This window comes from Schistocerca serialis, chromosome 8 (genome assembly GCF_023864345.2).
Source record: "Schistocerca serialis cubense isolate TAMUIC-IGC-003099 chromosome 8, iqSchSeri2.2, whole genome shotgun sequence".
NCBI lineage: Eukaryota > Metazoa > Arthropoda > Insecta > Orthoptera > Acrididae > Schistocerca > Schistocerca serialis.
In genome coordinates this window covers 435,275,386-435,298,342 of record NC_064645.1, presented here as the reverse complement: position 1 = coordinate 435,298,342, position 22,957 = coordinate 435,275,386, and the positions used below count along the sequence as shown (strand labels likewise).

The 22,957-nt window shown below is 42.8% G+C and overlaps 1 protein-coding gene across 3 annotated transcripts in view; it reads left to right on the top strand.

Moving 5' to 3' along the window:
* The window catches only part of LOC126416110 (ATPase family AAA domain-containing protein 2-like), a 233,383-nt gene that overhangs the window by 127,175 nt on the left and 83,251 nt on the right, over positions 1-22,957 (top strand). For all 3 annotated transcript variants that reach the window (XM_050083621.1, XM_050083622.1, XM_050083620.1), the window contains exons 16-18: positions 10,808-10,943; positions 11,118-11,274; positions 15,193-15,378. In XM_050083621.1, the coding sequence (XP_049939578.1) occupies positions 10,808-10,943; positions 11,118-11,274; positions 15,193-15,378 (479 nt within the window). The remainder of the gene's footprint in view (positions 1-10,807; positions 10,944-11,117; positions 11,275-15,192; positions 15,379-22,957) is intronic.

Sequence of the window (22,957 nt, the reverse complement as noted above, 5' to 3'; positions counted from 1 at the left end):
TTTTTCTTCAAGTACCACCACTGAGAGGCAAATATGTGGGCTCGTTTTTCGATGGGTTTATCCCGAACTGAGAAGAAGAAAATGTCACAAACGGGTGTGCTACACCTGAAAGATGATGTTGGTTCAAAATTTGCATCAGTCACATAAGAGTGGCACTAACAGCACCACTATGACAATGCAAATCAGGTTTTCGTTAAATACGTGCTGTAATAGTCGTGAGTAAACTGTCTTTGAGAATGTATGTGGCAAGTTGATGTTAGTCCAGAATGGCTTTGAGTTGACAAAGACACCATTATTAATACCTCACTGAGTGTGAACAAAGTTGTGTTATAGGGCTACGAGATGCTGGATGTTCCTTATGCAATATTGCAGAAAGACTTGGCAGGAACATAGCCACTGTACGTGGTTGCTGACAGCTCTGGTCACGAGAATGTGCAGTCACAAGAAGACTGGACTCCGGACAGCCACACGGCACTACCGAGAGGGAAGACCACGGTGTTTGGCATGTGGCTCTGGCGCGTGTTACTACATCTGCACCGGCAATTTGAGCAGCAGTTGGTACCACTATGAAATGATGAACTTTTGCAAATTGGTTACTTCGAAGACAGCTCTGAGCCAAACACTCTGTAGCATGCGTTCCACTGACCACAAACTACAGCCATTTCCGATTTCAGTGGTGTCGAGCGAGAGCTCGTTGGAGGGCAGTATGAAGGTCTGTTGTATTTTCTGATGAAAGCTAGTTCTGCCTTGGTGCCAGTGATAGCTGTGTGTGGATTAGGAGGCGGCCAGTTGAGGGCTGCAATCGACCTGCCTGTGTGCTGGGCATACTGGACCTACACCTCGTGCAATTTCATATGATAGCAGGAGCACTCTTGTGGTCATCCCACACACCCTGACCCAAATTTTTACACCAGTCTTGACCCCTTAGCAACAAATAATCCTGAGCTAATAATCAGCATCAAAATGGATACAGGGATTAGTGAACTGAGGATTGTTGTAGCGAAATTGAATATTGTAACCCCTAAATCCTCCAAAAATAAACGAAAAATATACTTATTCAAAAAAGCAGATAAAAATTCACTTGAGCCTTCCTGAGAGACAGTCTTCACTCCTTCCAAATCAACAATGTAATTGTAGACCAGATGTGGCTTGAATTCAAAGAAATAATGTCGGAAGCAATTTGGAGATTTCTACCAAATAAATTTACAAACGACGGAGCTGATCCTTCTTGGTACACGAAACGGGTCAGAACACTGTTGCAGAACCAACGAAAGGACGCAAAATCTCCAAGATTGGCGATCTTTTACAGAAGCTCAAAATTTAGTGCAGACTTCAATGCGAGATGCTTATAATAGTTTCCACAACAACACTTTGTCTCGAAATCTGGCAGAAAATCCAAAGCGATTCTGGTCGTATGTGAAGTATGCCGGCAGCGAGACACAATCGGTGCCTTCTCTGCACAATAGCAATGGAGGTGCTATCGAAGACAGTGCTGCCAAAGCTGCATCATTAAACTCAGCATTCCGAAATTCCTTCACCAAAGAAGATGAAGTAAATATTCTAGAATTTGAGTCACAAACAACTGCCGACAGGAGTAACGTAGAAGTAGATATCCTCAGAGCAGTAGAACAACTTATGTCACTTAACAAAAAGAAGTATTCTGGTCCAAATTGTATACTAGCCAGGTTCCTTTCAAAAGTATGCTGATACAACAGTTCCATACTTATCAGTCTTATATAACCATTCACTCGATGAAAGGGCACATCAGTATTCAATAAAGGTAGTAGGAGTAATCCACTAAATTACAGGCCCATATCATTAACGTCACGATGCAGCAGAATTTTGGAACATATGTAGTGTTCGAACGTTATGAATTACATTGAAGAAAACGGTCTATTAACACAGAGCCAACACAGATTTAGAAAACATCGCTCTTGTGAAACGAAACTAGCTCTTTACTTGCTCAAAGTGTTCAGTGCTATTGACTCGAGATTTCAAATTGATTCCATATTTCTAGATTTCCAGAAGGCTTTTGACACTGTACCACAAGAGAGGCTTGTAGTGAAATTGCATGCTTATGGAACATCATCTCAGTTATGTGACTGGATTTGTGATTTCCTGTCAGAGAGGTCACAGTTTGTAGTAATTGACGGAAAGTCATCGAGTAATACAGAAGTGAAATATTTCTGGAAAGCTCACAGATGCATTGTTCATTACTTAAATAATGAAACCGTGCACCAGTTGTGTATTTTTCATGCTTAGCATGATGCACTTTGAGACTTTCATCTTGTCAAGTGCAAATACTAATTACAGGGTGTATCAAAAATAATTATGCAATTTAAAAAAAATCATACTATTATGTTGTTTGGGATATGTACGTGAACAATGTAGTGTTGGAAAGACCAAACCCTCGAATTTTACATGGTTCCTGCTAGGTAGCAGCAGTGTACGCCCACTTCAGTTTTAGTAAAAATGCTGTCGGGACAATAGAAAGCATTTTGTGTTCTACGTTCTGCGCAGTGTGGGTAAGTAATAACTGTTCAGCATGATTTTTGTACTAGGTATGGTGTGGATCCTCCTACAGCACAGAGCATTAGACAGTGACATAAACAATTCCGAGAAACGTGTTGTTTGTGTAAAGATAAATCGCTGTGTCATCCCCGAGTGTCTGACATAGATGTTGAATGCATCCGCCATAGTTTCAAAAGGAGTCCTCAGAAATCCGTTCGCCGTGCAGCTCAAGAGCTCAACATACCCCTGATGTCTGTCTGGTGTGTGTTGCGTCGTACACGTGGAACCAAACAAAATTCAGCTACTGCAAGCTCTTCGTAAGAGTGACGAACGACATCATGTGGAGTTCTGTAATTTTGTTCTTGGGAAGATAAAGGATGACAGTTTTCTTCCACACATATTGTTTAGTGACAAAGCAACATTCCATTTAAATGGAATGGTGAACCGTAATAATGTAAGAATATGGAGTACGGAACAACCACATGTAGAGACTCAGGAAAATTTAATGTGTTTTATGCAGTTTCACAGAAAAAGGTGTAGGGTCCATTTTTCTTTGCCGAGAATACTGTTACAGGAAGCACATATCTTGATATGCTTGAGAACTACTTTCCCCACTGTTGGAGACCGACTCGAAAGACTTCATTTACCAACAGGATGGGGAATCCCACACTGGCATGTGGAAGTGCGGGAATTTTTAAATCAAGGATTACTGAACAATGAATTTGTCGGCTTCAGCTAAACTGGTGGCTGTCCGACCCTTGCTTAACGTGATTCAGAAGAATGAATACTTTCAGTTGAGCAACAATAACTTTATTGCGAGCGCGTATCTGACACTGCCCGGCATGTGTGGACAGATCGGAGCTATAAAATTTGCTTCCGGCCTATACAGAGGATCCTTAATCCTCGGAAACTTCCGTAGTTAGGAGAGAAAACAGTACTCGTCCACACAAGTCAGGAGGCACGGAACTACTCACTAACTCAAAAAACAAGGAATAATAATAATAAAAAGAACGTATATAAAAGCTAGAAAACACAGCGCCTCTAGAGGCTGGGGGCGGAACTACATAAACGTCGTGTAAAGTAATTACGACCGCACCACACTGCACTGACACACGCGCACAGCACACACACACACACACACACACCGGCGAGCTTGAATTAGCGCGCGGCAGCGTCGCTACATCAGCCCCCCGGGGGGAAGCGGAGCGTCGGCGTCGAGATATCGCGCCGGAAAGTGCACCCGACGTCCAGAACGGGTCGTCCTCGGAGGAGGAGGAACAATGTCAGGAGGCGGATGTTGTGCTGCGTTGGGCGGCGGATGTTGAAGAGCCGGCGCCGGAGATGTGGCGTCAGTGTCTGGAACAGCAGTAGGTGGAAGCCTACGACGAGGTGCCGCTAGTGGGGTGTCAGGAAAAACATATGCAGGTTTAACCCGATTCAACGCAACAGTCGTGGTTTTGCCGTTCACTAGGATATCCATGGTGTGGGCACTGCGCCGTAGCACTTTATATGGACCAGAATAAGGAGCTTGTAGAGGCGGTTTAACGCCCTCAGTGCGGAGCATGACGTGACGACATTGTTCCAGGTTCTGGTGCACGAAAGTGGGCGGCTTGCCATGACGTGTGGCTTTCGGAGGGCGAATCTTTGATACATGGTCCCTCAATCGTCGCAAGAAATCTGGCTGGCCAGTAGCAACTGTCTCTGTGGCATCAGCGTCTACAAAGTCACCAGGAAGGCGCAGTGTTTCTCCATAAACCAGTTCTTCCGCTGACGACCCCAGGTCTGGTTTGAAAGTCGTCCGTAAGCCTAACAAGACCACTGGTAGTGCGGTTGTCCAGGTTTCTTGTGGCACATCAGCTCGGCCTTCAAACAACGGTGCCAGCGTTCGATCATTCCGTTTCTTGCTGGGTGATAACTTGTGGTCTTATGGTGGGTGTAACCACAAAACTTGGCCAGCTGTGAGAACAGGTCTGATTCAAATTGCCGTCCGCAGTCAGTGGTAATATGTAGTGGGCATCCAAATCTTGCCAACCAAGTCATTGGAAAAGCGGAAGCTAATGTGTCTGCTGTGATATTATCCACCGGCACTGCCTCCGGCCAACACGTAAAACGGTCGATCATTGTAAACAGATATCTTTGCCCGTTCGAAGCTGGAAGTGGTCCGACTACATCTAAATGAACGTGGGCAAAGCGGGCGGTGGTATCCGCCGATCGGTGCGTGTACATGGCGGTTAATATTGCAGCGTTGGCTCTGAAGACAAGATTGGACCCACTCGCGCCAGTCTTTTTGCATGCCTGGCCACACGAAACGTTGCGATACTAGGCGGAATGTCGGGCGTACCCCGGGATGGCACAATCCATGTACTATATCAAAGGCTTGTCTTCTAAAAGCCGGCGTCAGAAAGGGACGAGGTCGGCAGCGAGAAACGTCGCAGTATAGCTGTGTATCTTCCCCCGGAACATCAACGAGTTTCAGTTGCAATGCGGAAGCCGTGTCTTTAACATAGGCAAGGAGTTCTTTGTCGTCTCTCTGTGCCTGTGCCAGTGCAGGAAAGTCTATGGTACTGGAAACACTGCTGATCCGTGAAAGGCAATCCGCAACAATGTTGTCGATCCCAGAAATATGTCTAATGTCGGTAGTAAACTGGGCCACGAACTCAAGGTGATGAAGTTGACGGGGAGAACAGTTGACACTATTCCGACGGAAGGCGAACGTGAGTGGCTTGTGGTCTGTATATATCGTGAAAGTTCGCGCTTCCATTTGGGGGCAAAAATATTTCACTGCCTGGTATACTGCCAGGAGCTCACGGTCATATGTGCTCCATTTTCTCTGTGCAGGCGAAAGCTTGTGGGAATAATACGCCAGTGGCTGCCATGCATTGTCGGACCATTGTTGTAACGCGGCACCGATTGCCGTCTGGCTCGCATCTACGACAATTGCTAATGGCGCGTTGAGCCATGGGTGTGCGAGAAGCGCCGCGTCGGCCTTGCTCCTCTTTGTTGCCTCAAACGCAGAACACATGTCCACTGTATCAGAGACTTGCTATTTACTTTAGGGCCTGATAATGCCGCCGTCAAAGGTTCCTGCAGCTCCGCAGCGTGAGGAAGGTGTCGTCGATAAAAATTGAGCATCCCCAAAAAACGACCTAATTCTTTGATCGTAGTTGGTCGGGGTAGCTGCAAGATAGCGTCCACCTTCTTGGACAGGGGAAGAGAGCCTTCAGCAGAAATCTTATGGCTAAGAAATGTCACCTCTGACTGCCCAAAAACACACTTGTCCACGTTCAAGACGACACCGTAACGCTCCAATCGCTCAAAAATCTCTCGCAGATGTTGTCGGTGTTGATCGTGGTCAGCAGAGAACACTAACACATCGTCCAGGTAGGCGAAACAGAACGGCAGCCCCTGGAGAACCGAGTCTATAAACCTTTGCCAGGTCTGAACGGCATTGCGTAAACCGAAAGTCATAAATTTGCTTTCCAATAAACCGAAAGGCGTTATTATTGCAGTCTTTGGAATGTCGTCATTGGCCGCCGGAATCTGTGTATATGCTTTAGCACAGTCCAGAACTGTGAACACCGTGGCACCATGTAAAGCGTGATTATAATCCCTCAGTAACGGAAAGGGATATCTGTCCGGCACGGTTCGCGCGTTAAGCGCACGGTAGTCACCGCATGGGCGCCAAGCTCCACCCTTCTTCGGAACAAGATGTAATGCAGAGGACCATGGGCTCTTAGATGGCCGCATTATGCCCTCGCGAATCATGGCGTCAAGTTCTGCCTTTGCTATCTTCAATCGATCCGGAGCGAGACACCTAGGTCGGCATGCTACTGGGGGACCATCAGTCGTTTGAATGTGATGCACCGTGTCATGTGGTATGAACCTGGGAGCGCCGGGCGGCCTGGTCAAGTTCGGATAGTTAAGCAGTAATTCAGTGTACTCACCCTCCGTAGCATGGACCAACTTGGCACTGTGCGTTGCGGTGTTGCGACGGAAACCCGTGACTGCTAAGCCAGTGACGCTGTCTACCAAGCGTGCGTTCGCGACGTCCGGCAGCAGGTGGTAGTGCGCGAGGAGATCAGCCCCGACGATCGCCTCCGTGACGTCGGCCACTGTAAAATTCCACTCGTACGCGCGTCGTAGGCCGAGATTAAGCTCCATCCTCTGTGTGCCACATGTTGCGATGGAAGAATTGTTGGGAGCTGTCAGACAGAAGGCAGTTGGCGGCCGGCAACGATGTATGGCTGTTCGTGGTATGATACTCAGGTCCGACCCAGTGTCAATTAAAAACTTAACGCCGGAACTCCTATCGGTAACGAACAGGCGCTTGGAGGATAACTGGCAGTCGGTTGCGCCCATTGTCGACCGCCGGTGGCGTTTGGGTGCGAGCATGGCGATGTGCACTTCCTTACCTGATCGCCGAATCGTAGGTGGTACCAGCACAACGGTACCTCACCTTGTGGAGTGGTAGTACAGCCGGAAGATCTGCTTCTCGAACGCCGCCGTCTGTATCGGCTTCTTCTATTATTGTCGTCGTCACGTGCCAGCAGCGCACTGACCTGGGCGCACAAAAGCTCAACCTTGGCAGCGAGAGAATCATGGTCGGCTCGTGCTACAGACGCGGTACTGTTTGCACTGTTGTCCAATGCCGCGACTGCGCTGACCGGAGCCGGTGTGATCGCGTCCTGAATCCGGTCTGCTAGCTGCGCCACGTCATCCAGCGGCATGTCCGTTTGTGAGGCGATTATGGCTTTTATTTGCAGCGGCAACCTACTGCTGCACTGCGTTCTGAGCAGACTGTATGGCACAGTAACGGTGTCAACTTTGCTGCGTAGATGTCGTAGGTATTGAGAAGGCTTCCTGTCGCCAATTTCTTCCTGTGCCAGAACCTGACGTATCCGGTCCTCTTGTGACGCGGCCACCCGTCGAATCAACTCTGATTTTAGCCTGGCATAAGATCCAGCCTCGGGCGGTGCTGTGATTATGTCCTGCACCTCGGCTGCATAACGTTGGTCGAGTTGGCTCACAATCAGCGCAAATTTAGTTGCTTCGACCGTTATTCCAGCGCAGCTAAAACTTGCCTCTGCCTGCGCGAACCAGAGTACCGGGTTGTCGGACCAGAACGGCGGCAAACGGACTGCAATCCTGGAGACGGCCTGCTGTTCGGTCATTATGTGCTCGTTACTTGCGTAGCTCACGGCTGCTTCTTCTTAATCACGTCGGTCTCTGCTTGAATCACGTCGGGGTCACCACTTGTCGGCTTCAGCTAAACTGGTGGCTGTCCGACCCTTGCTTAACGTGATTCAGAAGAATGAAGACCTTCAGTTGAGCAACAATAACGTTATTGCGAGCGCATATCTGATGACGCCCGGCATGCATGGACAGATCGGAGCTATAAAATTTGCTTCCGGCCTATACAGAGGATCCTTAATCCTCGGAAACTTCCGTAGTTAGGAGAGAAAACAGTACTCGTCCACACAAGTCAGGAGGCACGGAACTACTCACTAACTCAAAAAACAAGGGATAATAATAATAATAAACAGAACGTATATAAAAGCTAGAAAACACAGCGCCTCTAGAGGCTGGGCGCGGAACTACACAAACATCGCGTAAAGTAATTACGACTGCACCACACTGCACTGACACACGCGCACAGCACACACACACACACCGGCGAGCTTGAACTAGCGCGCGGCAGTGTCGCTACAAATTGATTGCACTGGACCAAATGATTCAGCCTTACATTACTGGCCTCCAAGGTTACTGGAACTGACTGTAGATTGTATTTTATTGGTCCTGTTGTCTACATAGCAGCTTATGCATAAGACATTGGACAAGTCAAGTTATAAATATACAGGCTGAAAGTAATTTCAAGGCATACATATTTAAGCTTACAATAATACACTTTACACGTAAGTATTTATATAACACATTTCATAAATTTAAATATTCTTCAATGGAGTAAAAGCAGTGATGCTGTAAATATGACTTTAGAGATTTTCCAAATGTATTGACTTCATTGATAGCTTTTATGTTTTCAGGAAGTTTGTTATAAAGCTTAACTCCCATGTGAAAAGTACCTTTTTGGCACAGTGCTGTGCTGATTTGAGTCATATGTAAGTTTCTGTTTTGTCTGTTAAAGTGCTCATGTATATCACAGTTTTTTGTAGTCTCTGGTCCTTGCCTATTACATTTAATTTAAAGAACAAAAGGGTTTCCATAATGTATACACACGGTAATGGGGGAATACCAGATTTCTTAAACAGGGGTTTACAAGAGTCTCTAGGCTTGCACCCAAACAAGATTCTAATGGCCCTTTTTTGTAGTTTAAAAGTGCTATTAGCTATTTTAGAGTTTCCCCAGAAGGTGACCCCATATCTAAGACGAGAATGAAAGTACGCATGATATGCATTCAATACTGTTTTCTCACTACAGCATGATTTTAATGAACAAAGAAGATAACATGTTTTGCTCAGTTCTGCATTGAGATATTCAATATGCTTATTCCATCTGATGTTACTCTGCAGCCAAAGTCCTAAGAATTTGGTTTCAGTACTGTTACCAACTGGTTCGTCATTGATAGAGACTGATGGGATAAACATGTCTTTGTTAGGAACACTGTGGAATTTTAGAGCAACAGTTTTCTTACTGTTTATTACAAGCTGATTACTCTGTGCCCAGCTACTAAGTTGTTTTGTAAGTAAGTATTTCTCATAGAGCTTTATAAAAGACTGTTTATGTGCCTCCATTACCAACAACAATGAATGAATTTAGACATCGCAGAACAGCAGCTGTGGAAGCTGTAACTCAAGACATGCTCGCTGCAGTGTGGGAGCAATTTGAATACTGCATTGACATATGTTGTGCATCTCAAGGTGGGCATATTGAACACCTATGAAAAAAAAAAGAGAGAGACAAAACCCTTTTGAGTTTCCCATTCATCAAAAAACAGAATTCATTGTATGTGTTTATTAGTTTCAGAAATATTGGCTTGCCAAATCGCATGATTCTTTGTGATACACCCTGTATTTTGCGCGATGTTTTCATATGTGTTCTGCATCTCTAGCCATCTGGTTCTCTTTTTGAATTATAAGGTACTGTGCCTTGCCCATTATGCAAAAAACCATACTTTCACAAACCATCACTCACATTATTTGTTTGTGAAACATTACAAAAAGTACCTACATAAATATTTGCACTTGATATGGAGAATAAATTCTCCAAACACGTCATACTAAGCATGAAAAAAAAAAAAAAAAAAAGAATCTAACTGATGCTGTATTTCATTATTTAAACCAGAACATCTGAGCAACACAAGAGAGCAGAGGCGGCAGCTATGCTACATGTAGCCAAACGAGGAAACATGTGAAATATGTATTCGAGTAACTGAAAGTTGTCATGATGATCACAATGCTTACGAAACTGTGCGTATGCTATAGAGACAGTTTGCAGTTTGAAAACAGTTGTGATCGGTCATTATAATTTTTTTCGAAAGAAACCTTCAACTACCACACCATGTAAAGCTTGGCAGCAGCAGGCGATAAAGCATGAATTGTTCAGACGTTTACTGATTCAGATCTGCTGAGTAGAGCGCCTTGATGTCAAGCAACTTAACTGCACAACATTTGCAAACACTTTGTGAAGGCCTACGCCATGCCAGTGTCATTTTCTGTTGGTTATATAAGACACCCCCCCCCCCCCCCAATGAACATTATTTCATTAAGCATAAGTCATGGGAAAACTATGAATATGTTAATGCAAATTGGGTGCGAGTTAACAAGGTGAACATAAGAAATTTGATGGGAGTGATAAAATGTCTTAAACTGTAGGAAAAGTTGATTCTGGGAAAAGGGGGGGTTATTCATCTTCTATTTTATTTTTATTTCCAGATATGACTAATCAAACCCTTTTCCCTCCCTCGCCTATTTCTTATGTGGTATGAGCAATATGAGGAGAATATTTAGGTCTCGGAAGACTTTCATGGTATTCATGAAAAGAAGCAGTTCTGATATGCACATCTTCCTCTTTGATTCTGTGCTATATATGTAGTAACAGTAGCCTGTAGAAATTTCAGTGAATATTAAATTTAATAAGAATGGATTGTAATTTTTCTTGCCCTGTGTTTGTATACTTTTGCCCAATAATTATTCGCGTACTGTATGTAATGTTACTCAAAAACCTGTTACATCAAAAATATAATATAAATTAATGACACAAAAAATTATTAGCTAATTATCATCATAGCATTGGAAATGGACATTATTCATTGTATAGTCTGTTTCTTTGTTCCTTTTAGGTGAAGGAGTTATTCAGTGACTATCGTGGAGAAGTAATTAAAGTTGGTAAACCAAACGCTGCCAAACGGAGAGCGTTCTTTGCACCCATTTTTACTGTTGTTCCATTAAGGCACCCAAAGCCTAGGAGAAAAGCAGGTTAGAAAATTTAAAAACACAGTACATGTTTTTTCCTGCCATGTACACAAATAAATCAGTGTTATTTTTCTCTGGTTTCTACAGATTTCAGGACCTTTACCATTTCACATTAAAGATAAATAATTTACAGTCCTCTTCAGCTTGCACATATTACCTGAAAAATTTCTCTTGCAGCTGCCCCACTTCCTGAACTGCCAGTAGCACCGCCACCTGAACCACGTAAACTTTCAGAAGAAGAACAGAAAGTGCTATATGAGAAGGAGGAAGGCACATTAAGGGAATTGCGCATATTTCTGAGAGAGATATGTGCCAAACTTGCTCGTAACCGCCAGTGAGTTTTTCATTCCTGATCCTACGTGAACTTCTGAAATTGTGGTCCATTGTCTTCACTTATATAATTGTATAATACTTATTATTTGTTCTTCTTGTTTTTCTTCTTTTATGGCCTCATTGTATCACTTCGGTCAATAATTTTCTAATCATCATCTTCAATAGGTTTATTTCTGAATTTCCCAGTATCTTCCCATTCGTTCTGACATTTTTTGTCATTTGTCTATTTTTAAATTAAATCTATATAATAGAGGGAAACATTCCACATGGGAAAAATATATCTAAAAACACAGATGATGTGACTTACCGAACGAAAGTGCTGGCAGGTCGATACACACACAAACATACACTCAAAATTCAAGCTTTCGCAACAAACTGTTGCCTCATCAGGAAAGAGGGAAGGAGAGGGAAAGACGAAAGGATGTGGGTTTTAGGGGAGAGGGTAAGGAGTCATTCTAATCCCGGGAGCGGAAAGACTTACCTTAGGGGGAAAAAAGGACAAGGTATACACTCGCCCGCACACACACGCATATCCATCTGCACATACACAGACACAAGCAGACATTTGTAAAGGCAAAGAGTTTGGGTAAAGATGTCAAATGTATTAAAAGGAGTGGTTTTGTGGTGGCAGATTGTGAAAATGAGGCTAACAATTGTCTGACGAAGAAAATGCCTCTGTAATTCCGCCTCGACGTGTTATTAGCTAGTAATGCTCAGTTGTTTGCAAATCTCAAGCAATTTATGTTCATTTGATCTTTCATGGTTGCTATTCTTATGTTCTTAAATCTTCCTTGTATTACTCCCTCATCACATAGTCCAGAGCACACTTAAAAAAGTAATGGTGATAAACTATCTTACTGTCTTAACCCCCCCCCCCCCTTTTTTTGTAAATGGCTCAGATATTTGTCCTACAAACGTGACTTTAGATTTGATTTTTTTTAGAGTTAATCATTTTTATTAATTTGGAATGGAGACCGAAATTCCTGAGTGAGTGTCTTCATCACTGAAGATCTTGTGGATACAGTTGTAAGCATTTTTGAAGTCTTCTTGTTTTTGTCTTCTTTTGTAATAATCCATTACCAGTTTCGAAGTGATAATGTGTTCTGGGCAACTTCTCTAGGGTCTGAATCCTCCATGGTATTCTCTTAGTTCCAGTTCAAGTTGAACTTTATAACTCTTGTATAGAATTCTTGACATTGCTTTATATGCGATATTGAAAACTCCTCTTTTATTGACGGGATTTAATTTGTTTCACAAATGTTGGATCTTTCCACTTGCTTTTTAGTTTTTGAGCCCTTTCAAATCTTTGTAGTCATCGTCGATTGCAGATGGGTTTATATATTTTCTGCTGGTGTTTTAACACTTTGCCTTCCGTACATCTCGTACAAATTTATTCGCTTGGTACCGGCAGCGCTAATTCGGATTACTTGGCTTGTCTCCAGCCGCTTGTCACCTTTCTGTTGATGACAGGATTCACACACATTTACTTTTGCCGACTTTAATATTTTCAAAAATCCTCTGTTTTGCCGTATTGTTCCACAAACTTGGATTTTCTTTTCAAGTAACTCTCTGCAAGTTCTACTCTGTTATAATAATTATCCTTGTAGAGATGATGCCACTTTCCATCAGAAGATGTCAATAGTTCCATCACTGTTTTTGCTAAAGGCTGTCCAGCACCAGAATATATCTTGAATGAGGAAATGTATCCCGTATTCGGATTACACAACATCCAAATGAGTATGCATATTTCATAATTTTCGACAATTTGTAAACTTTGAAATTTAACCGTCCCTGTCACGGTGTCATTCCTTCATCAATTGAGATGCTTTGACTTAGATTAAATGTTTCTTTAAACTTTCTGGAAAAATAATGAATTACGAATTGCACTATGTAAAGCTGGTGTGCATTATCTGGTTTATTGTTATTGTCGGAAAAATGTAAAAATGATATTTGTCTGAATCGGTTGTGGGATATCATTTTGTGAAATATTCGAGTGTCTTATCAATGGATTCGTTGACCAGTAATCATTGATCCTTGCTTTTTTTTTACAACTCCCATAAGGATAGCAAGCCCAGACCATTTGCTAAGTTTGGGTCCCATAAAGTCTACAAATTTGGCATTTTTTAAATCCAGTTTCCTTCTATTGCAATTTTGACTGAAGTACTTGTTGGTTTCATTGCTAATATATTCAAATAGATCATTTCCAATATATAATTCTACATTATCCTCGATGCTCTGTGTATCTTTGGGAAATATGTTTGTACCTGGACACCTTCAAATTTGTTGTTGGTCCTCGATAAATCAGTCTGACCACTGTGCACTGTCTTCTTTGTCAGATTCGTCTAAATCAGGTGGCAACCGTAGCGTTTGCCAAATTATTCTTGGACATATTTCACTATGTTCCAATGATTCTGCTTCAGTTTCGTTTTATATATATATATATATATATCCATTGGCTTCTTCCCAATTGGCCAAGTCATCCGGAATGTCAGACAAGACGTCCGCGCATTCATCATATCGTCTCTTTCGTCTGCCATGATGAAAGGGCACAAGTATTTATAAAAACAAAAAAACTGGTTGACGTGTGTAACTTATTGTTACATGAACAAAACACCAACAGAAGGCAAAAAATAATAGTGCTGTCACCGGCCACTGTGCGATACTATGTTCACGACACCACCGTGGCGTCGCCAGCCACTAAACGATGCTATGCACATGACACCGGTGTGGGGTTGCCGGACGGCACAGTGTTATAGGGATATCTGAATTTATTTGAAATAGTTCTGCAGGCTCTTTGCAGTTTAGTAATTTGTTTATTGTTTCTACTAGAACTTCTGTATTTGTCTACTGCTATGGGCCATCGTAACTGATGATGATCGAAGTAGAGAGGATATAAAATGTAGACTGGCAATGGCAAGGAAAGTGTTTCTGAAGAAGAGAAATTTGTTAACACCAAGTATAGATTTAATTGTCAGGAAGTCGTTTCTGAAAGTATTTGTATTGAGTGTAGCCATGTATGGAAGTGAAACATGGACGATAAATAGTTTGGACAAGAAGAGAATAGAAGCTTTTGAAATGTGGTGCTACAGAAGAATGCTGAAGATTAGATGGGTAGATCACATAACTAATGAGGAGGTATTGAATAGGATTAGGGAGAAGAGAAATTTGTGGCACAACTTGACTAGAAGAAGGGATTGGTTGGTAGGACATGTTCTGAGGCATCAAGGGATCACCAATTTAGCATTGGAGGGCAGCGTGGAGGGTAACAATTGTAGAGGGAGACAAAGAGATAAATACACTAAGCAGATTCAGAAGGATGTAGATTGCAGTAGTTACTGGGAGATGAAGAAGCTTGCACAGGATAGAGTAGCATGGAGACCTGCATCAAACCAGTCTCAGGACTGAAGACCACCACCACCACAACAACAACTACAACAACAACATGTGCCATCGTATTATTTTTTTTTTATCCTTTAACATTAATGATGGTGTATCATATCTTTATCATGTGCTAAATATTTTGTAGTAACCCCTTGAGTTTGTTTTATTGCCATTTGTTTCTATCATTAGTAGTATATCTTTTTTTTTTTATATTGGTGTTTAACCCTTCTTATTATTTTTTGGATTATCTTTCTTTGTTCTCAAAGTCCAAAGTGTGATTCTTCCGTATCACGTGTCTGGTACCTTCACCATGCTTGGTGTCAGTATACCACTGTTTTATCACATTCATTGTTCCACCATTGGTATTTTTTTCCTTGGGGCTGTGTGTTCTGGTGTTTGTTTCAGTTGAGGTCTAGATCAACTGTTATTTTTATGTTATTTGTTTGTTCTTTGTATTCCATGTCAGTTTATTGTTGTTGTTGTTGTTGTTGTTGTTATTATTATTATTATTATTATTATTATTATTATTATTTAACAGGTTCTACATGTTTACAAAACCAGTAGACATAGAAGAAGTTCCTGACTACCTTGCTATCATCAAGCAACCTATGGACTTGGAGACAATGATGACAAAAATAGACCTACATCGTTACTCCTGTGCTCAAGATTTTCTAGATGACATTGATCTTCTTTGCAGGAATGCTTTGGAATACAACCCTGACAGGTAAGGCATTTAGACTAAGCACAAGATAATTATTTTTGATGAAGTTTCATGCAACTGTAGTAAGTGGTAGTGGTTAAGGGCCTGGATTTTGATTTCAGGCACTGAGTAAGGTGTCTGTGGTTGAGGTACTGTATTCCCATTCATGAGGGGCTGGGTTCTTCACTTCCACATCTTATAATTAAGCATTATGTTTTCTGTGGTTTTGCTACATCACTTTAAACGTGACAGAATGGTTTCTTTCATATTCCCTCCGCATCGCTAAACAATTTGAGCTGCTTCTCAATTGCTAATTACCTCTTGTTGACAGATCAGTGACATGGTCCGCACTTTGCTCAGCGGAAGCGATGCATTGAGTGGTGAGAAATGCAACCCCAGCGCTACCTCCATCAGACGATAGGTGCGAAGCCATCCCATGCCAACCATGTGTGCGATTCAAACTTTGCACTTTACTAATACAGCTAATAAGCCAGTATTACTTGTCGTGTTACAGTATTAACCCAAGTATTGGATGACCCTTAACAAATCTCCACATCACACACACCCCACCTAGAAACGGGGAGGGGGGGGGGGTGCCTTAAGAAAATTTTATTTTTAATGTATTTTGACTAATAAAAACAAACTTTAATTGATGTAAAAGTACAATAGAAGCTCATTCACATGTTTTTGAAAGGATCACAGATTTTGAATGTAATAAGTGGGAAAATGTACTACCAAAAAAATTCCCAATGTGATAATGATTTGGTTTTTTTGTTGGTGAAAAAGTGGAATCACAGGTACCATACTTTGGGTTATATGGGTTCTCACAGCACCATGCTTCACGACGCACCATAGCAATAAATTATATAATTCAAGGTGCACTTCTTTGAGATCAGATTCAGAATATCAATGTGGTAATATACAAGAAGCATAACTGTGTTAAACACATCAACATTGGCTAAATCTAACATATTGAAGATGTACACTTCTGCCATGCAGAATGCAGGAAGGTCACACGAAATGAGAGTGCACTCTCTACACTTCTCTAACCAATATACATTGTTCATGTAGCCTTCTGCACCCATCTCCCTACCCTGGTTCCTATCACTGTGACCGTCCCTGCTGCGAGGCTTGATCTATGCATCCTCCTATTCCAGTCCTGTAACTGTCAAAGGGAGGGCCACCTGTGAAACAACATGTCATATACCAGCTGGTAAATAAACACTGTTCAGCCTTTTACATCGGCATGACTACCACACAGTTATCAGTCTGGATGAATGGGCATAGGCAGATGGCGTATACAGACAACACACGATATCCTGTTGCAGAGCATGCTGTACAACATTACAGTCATGACCTCAGTGCCTGTTTCATTACAAGCACCATCTGGATTCTTCCCCCAGACACCAGTTTCTCAGAACTCCACAGGTGGGAACTAGCACTACAACATGTCCTTGGTTCTTACCACCCACCTGGCCTTAATTTACGTTAATTCCTTCTGTCTCAGTGTTTATTCACAGCTCCAGGAAATTACTTGCCCTATCCTATTTGGAGTTCGCTCAATTGTCTTAGGGTGGGTGTTATCTTTGCCAGACCAACATGGGAAAATGGGGCATTCTTCCAGCTGATTGAGGTACGTCCTGTGAGTGTGGAACAACACAACACCCGGCCCACCTGCTAATTTGTCCTCAACATGAACAACTCTGCACAAAACAGGACCTGATTGAGGGAAACAACGAGGCCGTCGGAGTTGCTATTGTCTGGAAATGCTGACTGGACACGGAAATGAATAAATTTTCTGACTTGTCTATTTTTCGCCGTCCCCCCTCTCACCTCTGTTACATACAACGCACTTAGCTTTTCACTCTTTTTAACTTGTGCACAATGTTTTAGTAGTAATGTCTGTCTTGCATATTACCCTGTTTCCACCTTTAATCTCTCAGCTTTTCAAATCTTGTCTGATGCAATCCCCAACAATCAGTCTTTTCTTCTCACCTCATTTCGTAAGTCTCTCCTGACCCAGGGTTCTGGGTGACTTGTCTAAACTGTACCCCTTTCCCTAAACCTCTCCAGTCCTTTTCCTTCACCCCTCTACCTTGCCGTTCGACTCTTCCGCAGCCACTGGCTCCTAAAGCTTATAAAAGTTAAATCCTTTGTGTGTGTGTGTGTGTGTGTGTGTGTGTGTGTGTGTGTGTGTGTGTGTGTGTGTGTGTTCCCCTGTTACTGCTTCGTGAGTAGATTTTTTTATCTATACATGGTAAGTGATCTGTATGACTTGCAGAGTTGCTGGCACTGAATTGCACTGTCTATCTACATATTTTCACATACGTGTGAATGTCCTACTTCCACCGTTCTCACAACTCTCAGCGGCCAAACAGTATCAAACCTCCAAATTTGAATGAGCTAAAGCAGGTAGAGAGAACACACAAATGAGTCATTTTTAATATATGCAGTTGGGACTGGGAGTTCCAAAATTGGACATTCTGTGTGGGAAAACGTGATAATGAGGAACTTACTAATCACATTCCACTATAATTGCCTTAAAAAGTTAACATTATACCTACTGTAATCTTAAGTCATTTATTGATTTTCGCCATTTGACAATACAAGGTGTAATAAAGTAAACAAAAAGAAATCATTTACATTAATTTTTATCTTCCTTTTTTGTGTACTACCTAAATCAGGTGTCTTTGGTGTCACTACTTTTAACAGCCATTGTCATCATCACTGGTGTCATTATCTGTGATGATAGCCTCACAAACCAGTGAGAGATGAGGAAAGAAGCAGTGTTTTTCTATATACGAGCAGCAATGAAATTTATAATCTTGATTGTCACATATAGCTGGCTGTTTCTTAAGACTGTCATGATTTTGGAGGTGGAGTGAAATGTGCATCAATAAAATTTATAATCTTAAATCAAACACTGGAAAATCCAGGATGGAATGTAACAGTATTATGAAAAAAGGAATGTTACTACTTACTTTGTAGTGGAGATGCCGACTCGCAGATAGGCACAACAGAAAGATAATGTCCGATTTATGACAGTCTCTTTGTTGTGCCTATCTGTGACTCGGCATCTCCGCTATATGGTGAGTAGCAACTTCTTTTTTTCATAATGTTACACCTGTAGTGTTATGTATATATCAAATAGTTGGAAGCTACGGAAGGAAACATGGATAGTGTGATTTGTGACAAAGGTACTTGATGTAGTAACAGTTGTTCAAAACTGAATTCAGGCAATCACTCACATGTGGTGTATGATGGTAATGTGTTTGCTTGGGCACATGACGAAAAGGGTTTTAGTGCCTGTACTAAAATTTTACGAGACAAATATGCACTGAATTGTTTGATTTTTCAGAATTATAAAACTTGAACAACAATAAAAATATCCACAACAGACACACTCTTCATTCAGATCTACAATTAATGATAAAGTAAAATTTGATGAACAACAATAAAAATATCCACAACTGACACACTCTTCATTCAGATCTACAATTAATGATGAAGTAAAATTTGTTGGGAAGAATTAAGATATTGTAGCAAATATTTGTGGCCGGCTGACTACTGGAATAAAACAATTGGGCCAACCAGTCTGCAGTCTTCAGCCTACTTTAGGCAGGAGTCCAGTCAATGAATTTAACCCATTGGTTCTATCACATGCAGAAGAGAAACACTCATGTGCACTTATAGATTGTGTAGCCTCATGTGATTTGGAGCTTGCAGTGCTCAAGCTTCATATGTATCCACAACCTCACTCCTGCAACAATGACAGCAATGGCTTTTGGTTGTTGCCAGGGCAGTTTGGTGATGTGCAGGAGGAGGGGAATGTAGTGAGTTGATGGAGAGGAGGAAACACGCACAGAACAAGGATGAGGTAGGAAATAATTTAGCAGGAATAAATGGGGAAGTGAGTGTCTCTCAAAGGCTGAGACATGCGGATGAAAATTGGTGACATTTAGTTAGCCTGTGAGTCTATACTAATGAGAGATGGAAAAGGAGAGCAGGGTGAAAAATGATGAGAGGAAAGGTGGAGGGCAGAATAAGAGGAATTACCAATGTTAGAGGTTAGCAGATATGTAGGCCAGGGGGTAGGAGGGATAAATAATGTGCTGAGAGGAAGCCAAGACAGCCTTAAGTATTGAAGCTGCTTTCACATTTTATTGCTGTTGTGTGCAGAATTTTCAGGCACCAAGTGGTCAAGTTAGTGGCAAGCCCCATTCTGGTTATGGTCTCCAATGCACGTCGGTTTGAGTGGTACGCTCTTTCTGATACGTATTCGAGTGACCACTTCCCTTGTGTTATCCGTCTCCTGCATCATACCCCATCTCCATGCTCAACTAGTTGGAACATCTCCAAAGCAGACTGGGGGCTCTTCTCTTCCAGGACGAAATTTCAGGATCATAACATTGCAAGCTGCGATAGTCAGGTCGCACACCTCACGGAAGTCATTCCCATTGCTGCTAAATATTCCATCCCTCATACTACTTCTTCTCCACGTCACGTACCGGTCTCCTGGTGGACCGCAGCATGTAGAGACGCTAGTGCTCATCGACGTGCTTTACGCACCTTTAAGGGCCACCCTACAATGGCAAATTGTATTAATTATACAGTGTACATGTTTCCTGGAGCACTGTCTTCAGCGTTGTCTTGACCGTCTTTACTCCTGGAGTGTCGCCAGTGGCTTCTGTTTTTCTGCCGAGAAGACGGTCTGTATTAACTTCTGGCACTACAAAGAGTTTCTCCCACCGTCCTTACATCTCGGTCCCGTTGCTCTCCCATTCATGGAGACAACAAAATTTTTAGGTCTTACATTTAACAGGAAACTTAGCTGGTCTCCACATGTGTCATTGTATTTGGCTGCCCGTTGTACCCGTTCCCTAAATGTCCTCCGTGTTCTCAGCGGTGTGGTGTGGGGAGTGGATCGAACCGTCCTACTTCACCTATATCGGTCGATCGTCCGCTCAAAGCTGGATTGTGGGAGCTTTGTATACTCCTCTGCATGGCCGTCCATCTTACGCCGCCTCAACTCTATACATCATTGGGGGTTGCGTCTTGCGATTGGAGCGTTCTATACTAGTCCCGTCGAGAGTCTTCATGCTGAAGCCAGTGAATTGCCACTAACCTACCGGCGCGATATACTGCTTTGTCAGTATGTCTGTCGGCTATTATCAATGTCCGACCACCCATCTTAGCGTTCCTTTTTTGACGACTCTCTCGACCGTCAACATGGGTTGTATGTATCTGCCCTGCTACCCCCTGGAGTTTGCTTTCGTTGCCTCCTTCAGCAACTTGATTTTCCACTCCCTGCAACCTTTAGAGTGGGCGAGAGCCAAACGCCACCTTGGCTCCATGCTCAGGTTCGCGTTCACCTTGACCTCAGCTCGCTCCCAAAGGAGGTTACCCCAGCTTCGGTATACCACTCGCGGTTTGTCGAACTCCGTTCGAGGGTCATTAATACGATCTTCATTTACACAGATGGCTCTAAGACTAATGACGGTGTCGGGTGTTCTTTTATTGTCGGGGCACACAGTTTCAAGTACCGGCTCCATGGCCATTGTTTGGTCTTCACAGCTGAACTATTTGCCCTCTATCAGGATGTTCTTTACATGCACCGCCACCGACATTCTGCTTATGTCATCTGCTCTGATTCCCTGAGCGCCATCCAGAGCCTCAGTGATCCGTATCCGGTTCACCCTTCTGTGCACCGGATCCAACGCTCTCTTCTGCAGCTGGCAGATGACGGTTCTCCGGTTACCTTTCTGTGGGTTCCTGGCCATGTCGGTAACTCTGGGAAAGAAGCTGCAGATGCCTACATCTACATCTACATCTACATTTATACTCCACAAGCCACCCAACGGTGTGTGGCAGAGGGCACTTTATGTGCCACTGTCATTACCTCCCTTTTCTGTTCCAGTCGCGTACGGTTCGCGGGAAGAACGACTGTCTGAAAGCCTCCGTGCGCGCTCGAATCTCTCTGATTTTACATTCTTGATCTCCTCGGGAGGTATAAGTAGGGGGAAGCAATATATTCGATACCTCACCCAGAAACGCACCCTCTCGAAACCTGGGGAGCAAGCTACACCACGATGCAGAGCACCTCTCTTGCAGAGTCTGCCACTTGAGTTTGCTAAACATCTCCGTAACGCTATCACGGTTACCAAATAACCCTGTGACAAAACGTGCTGCTCTTCTTTGGATCTTCTCTATCTCCTCCGTCAACCCGATCTGGTACGGATCCCACACTGATGAGCAATACTCAAGTATAGGTCGAACGAGTGTTTTGTAAGCCACCTCCTTTGTTGATGGACTACATCATCTAAGGACTGTCCCAATGAATCTCAACCTGGTACCCGCCTTACCAACAATTAATTTTATATGATCATTCCACTTCAAATCGTTCCGCACGCACACTCCCAGATATTTTACAGAAGTAACTGCTACCAGTGTTTGTTCCGCTATCATATAATCATACAATAAAAGATCCTTCTTTCTTTGTATTCGCAATGCGTTACATTTGTCTATGTTAAGGGACAGTTGGCACTCCCTGCACCAAGTGCCTATCCGCTGCAGATCTTCCTGCATTTCGCTACAATTTTCTAATGCTGCAACTTCTCTGTATACTACAGCATCATCCGCGAAAAGCTGCATGGAACTTCCGACACTATCTACTAGGTCATATATAAATGAGGGAAACATTCCATGTGGGAAAAATATATCTAAAAACAAAGATGATGAGACTTACCAAACAAAAGTGCTGGCAGGTTGATAGACACACTAACACACACACAAAATTCAAACTTTCGCAACCAATGGTTGATTCATCAGGAAAGAGGGAAGGAGAGGGAAAGACGAAAGGATGTGGGTTTTAAGGGAGAGGGTAAGGAGTCATTCCAATCCCGGGAGCGGAAAGACTTACCTTAGGGGGAAAGGACAGGTATACACTCGCGCGCGCACACACACACACGTATCCATCCGCACTTACACAGACACAAGCAGACATTTCTGTGTAAGTGCGGATGGAGATGTATGTGTGTGTGCGAGTGTATACCCGTCCTCTTTTCCCACTAAGGTGAGTCTTTCTGCTCCCGGGATTGGAATGACTCCTTACCCTCTCCCTTAAAACCCACATCCTTTCGTCTTTCCCTCTCCTTCCCTCTTTCCTGACGAAGCAACCGTTGGTTGCGAAAGCTTGAATTTTGTGAGTATGTTTGTGTTTGTTTGTGTATCTTTCAACCTGCCAGCGCTTTCGTTCGGTAAGTCACATCATCTTTGTTTTTTGATAAATTTTTCCCACCTGGAATGTTTCCCTCTATTATATTAATATCATTAATTTGAACCCAACAATTACGTTTGTTATTGTCACTGTTGCATTTCGAAATCTTTCCTGTCGTCTTATTTTCTCTTTGTGTTTTTGCCAGTAGTTTCACTTTGTATTCACCTTCTCCTTTTTACCGTAATCTGCTATACAATTTTATCCCGCCTATATATACTCAATAATACGTAACGCACTTCCAAACCATAACCAAAAAAATCTTTTTGCTGCTTTCAACACTACCGCTGCTATAAAATCCACCGTTTCTAGTTCACAAACAGTTCCTTT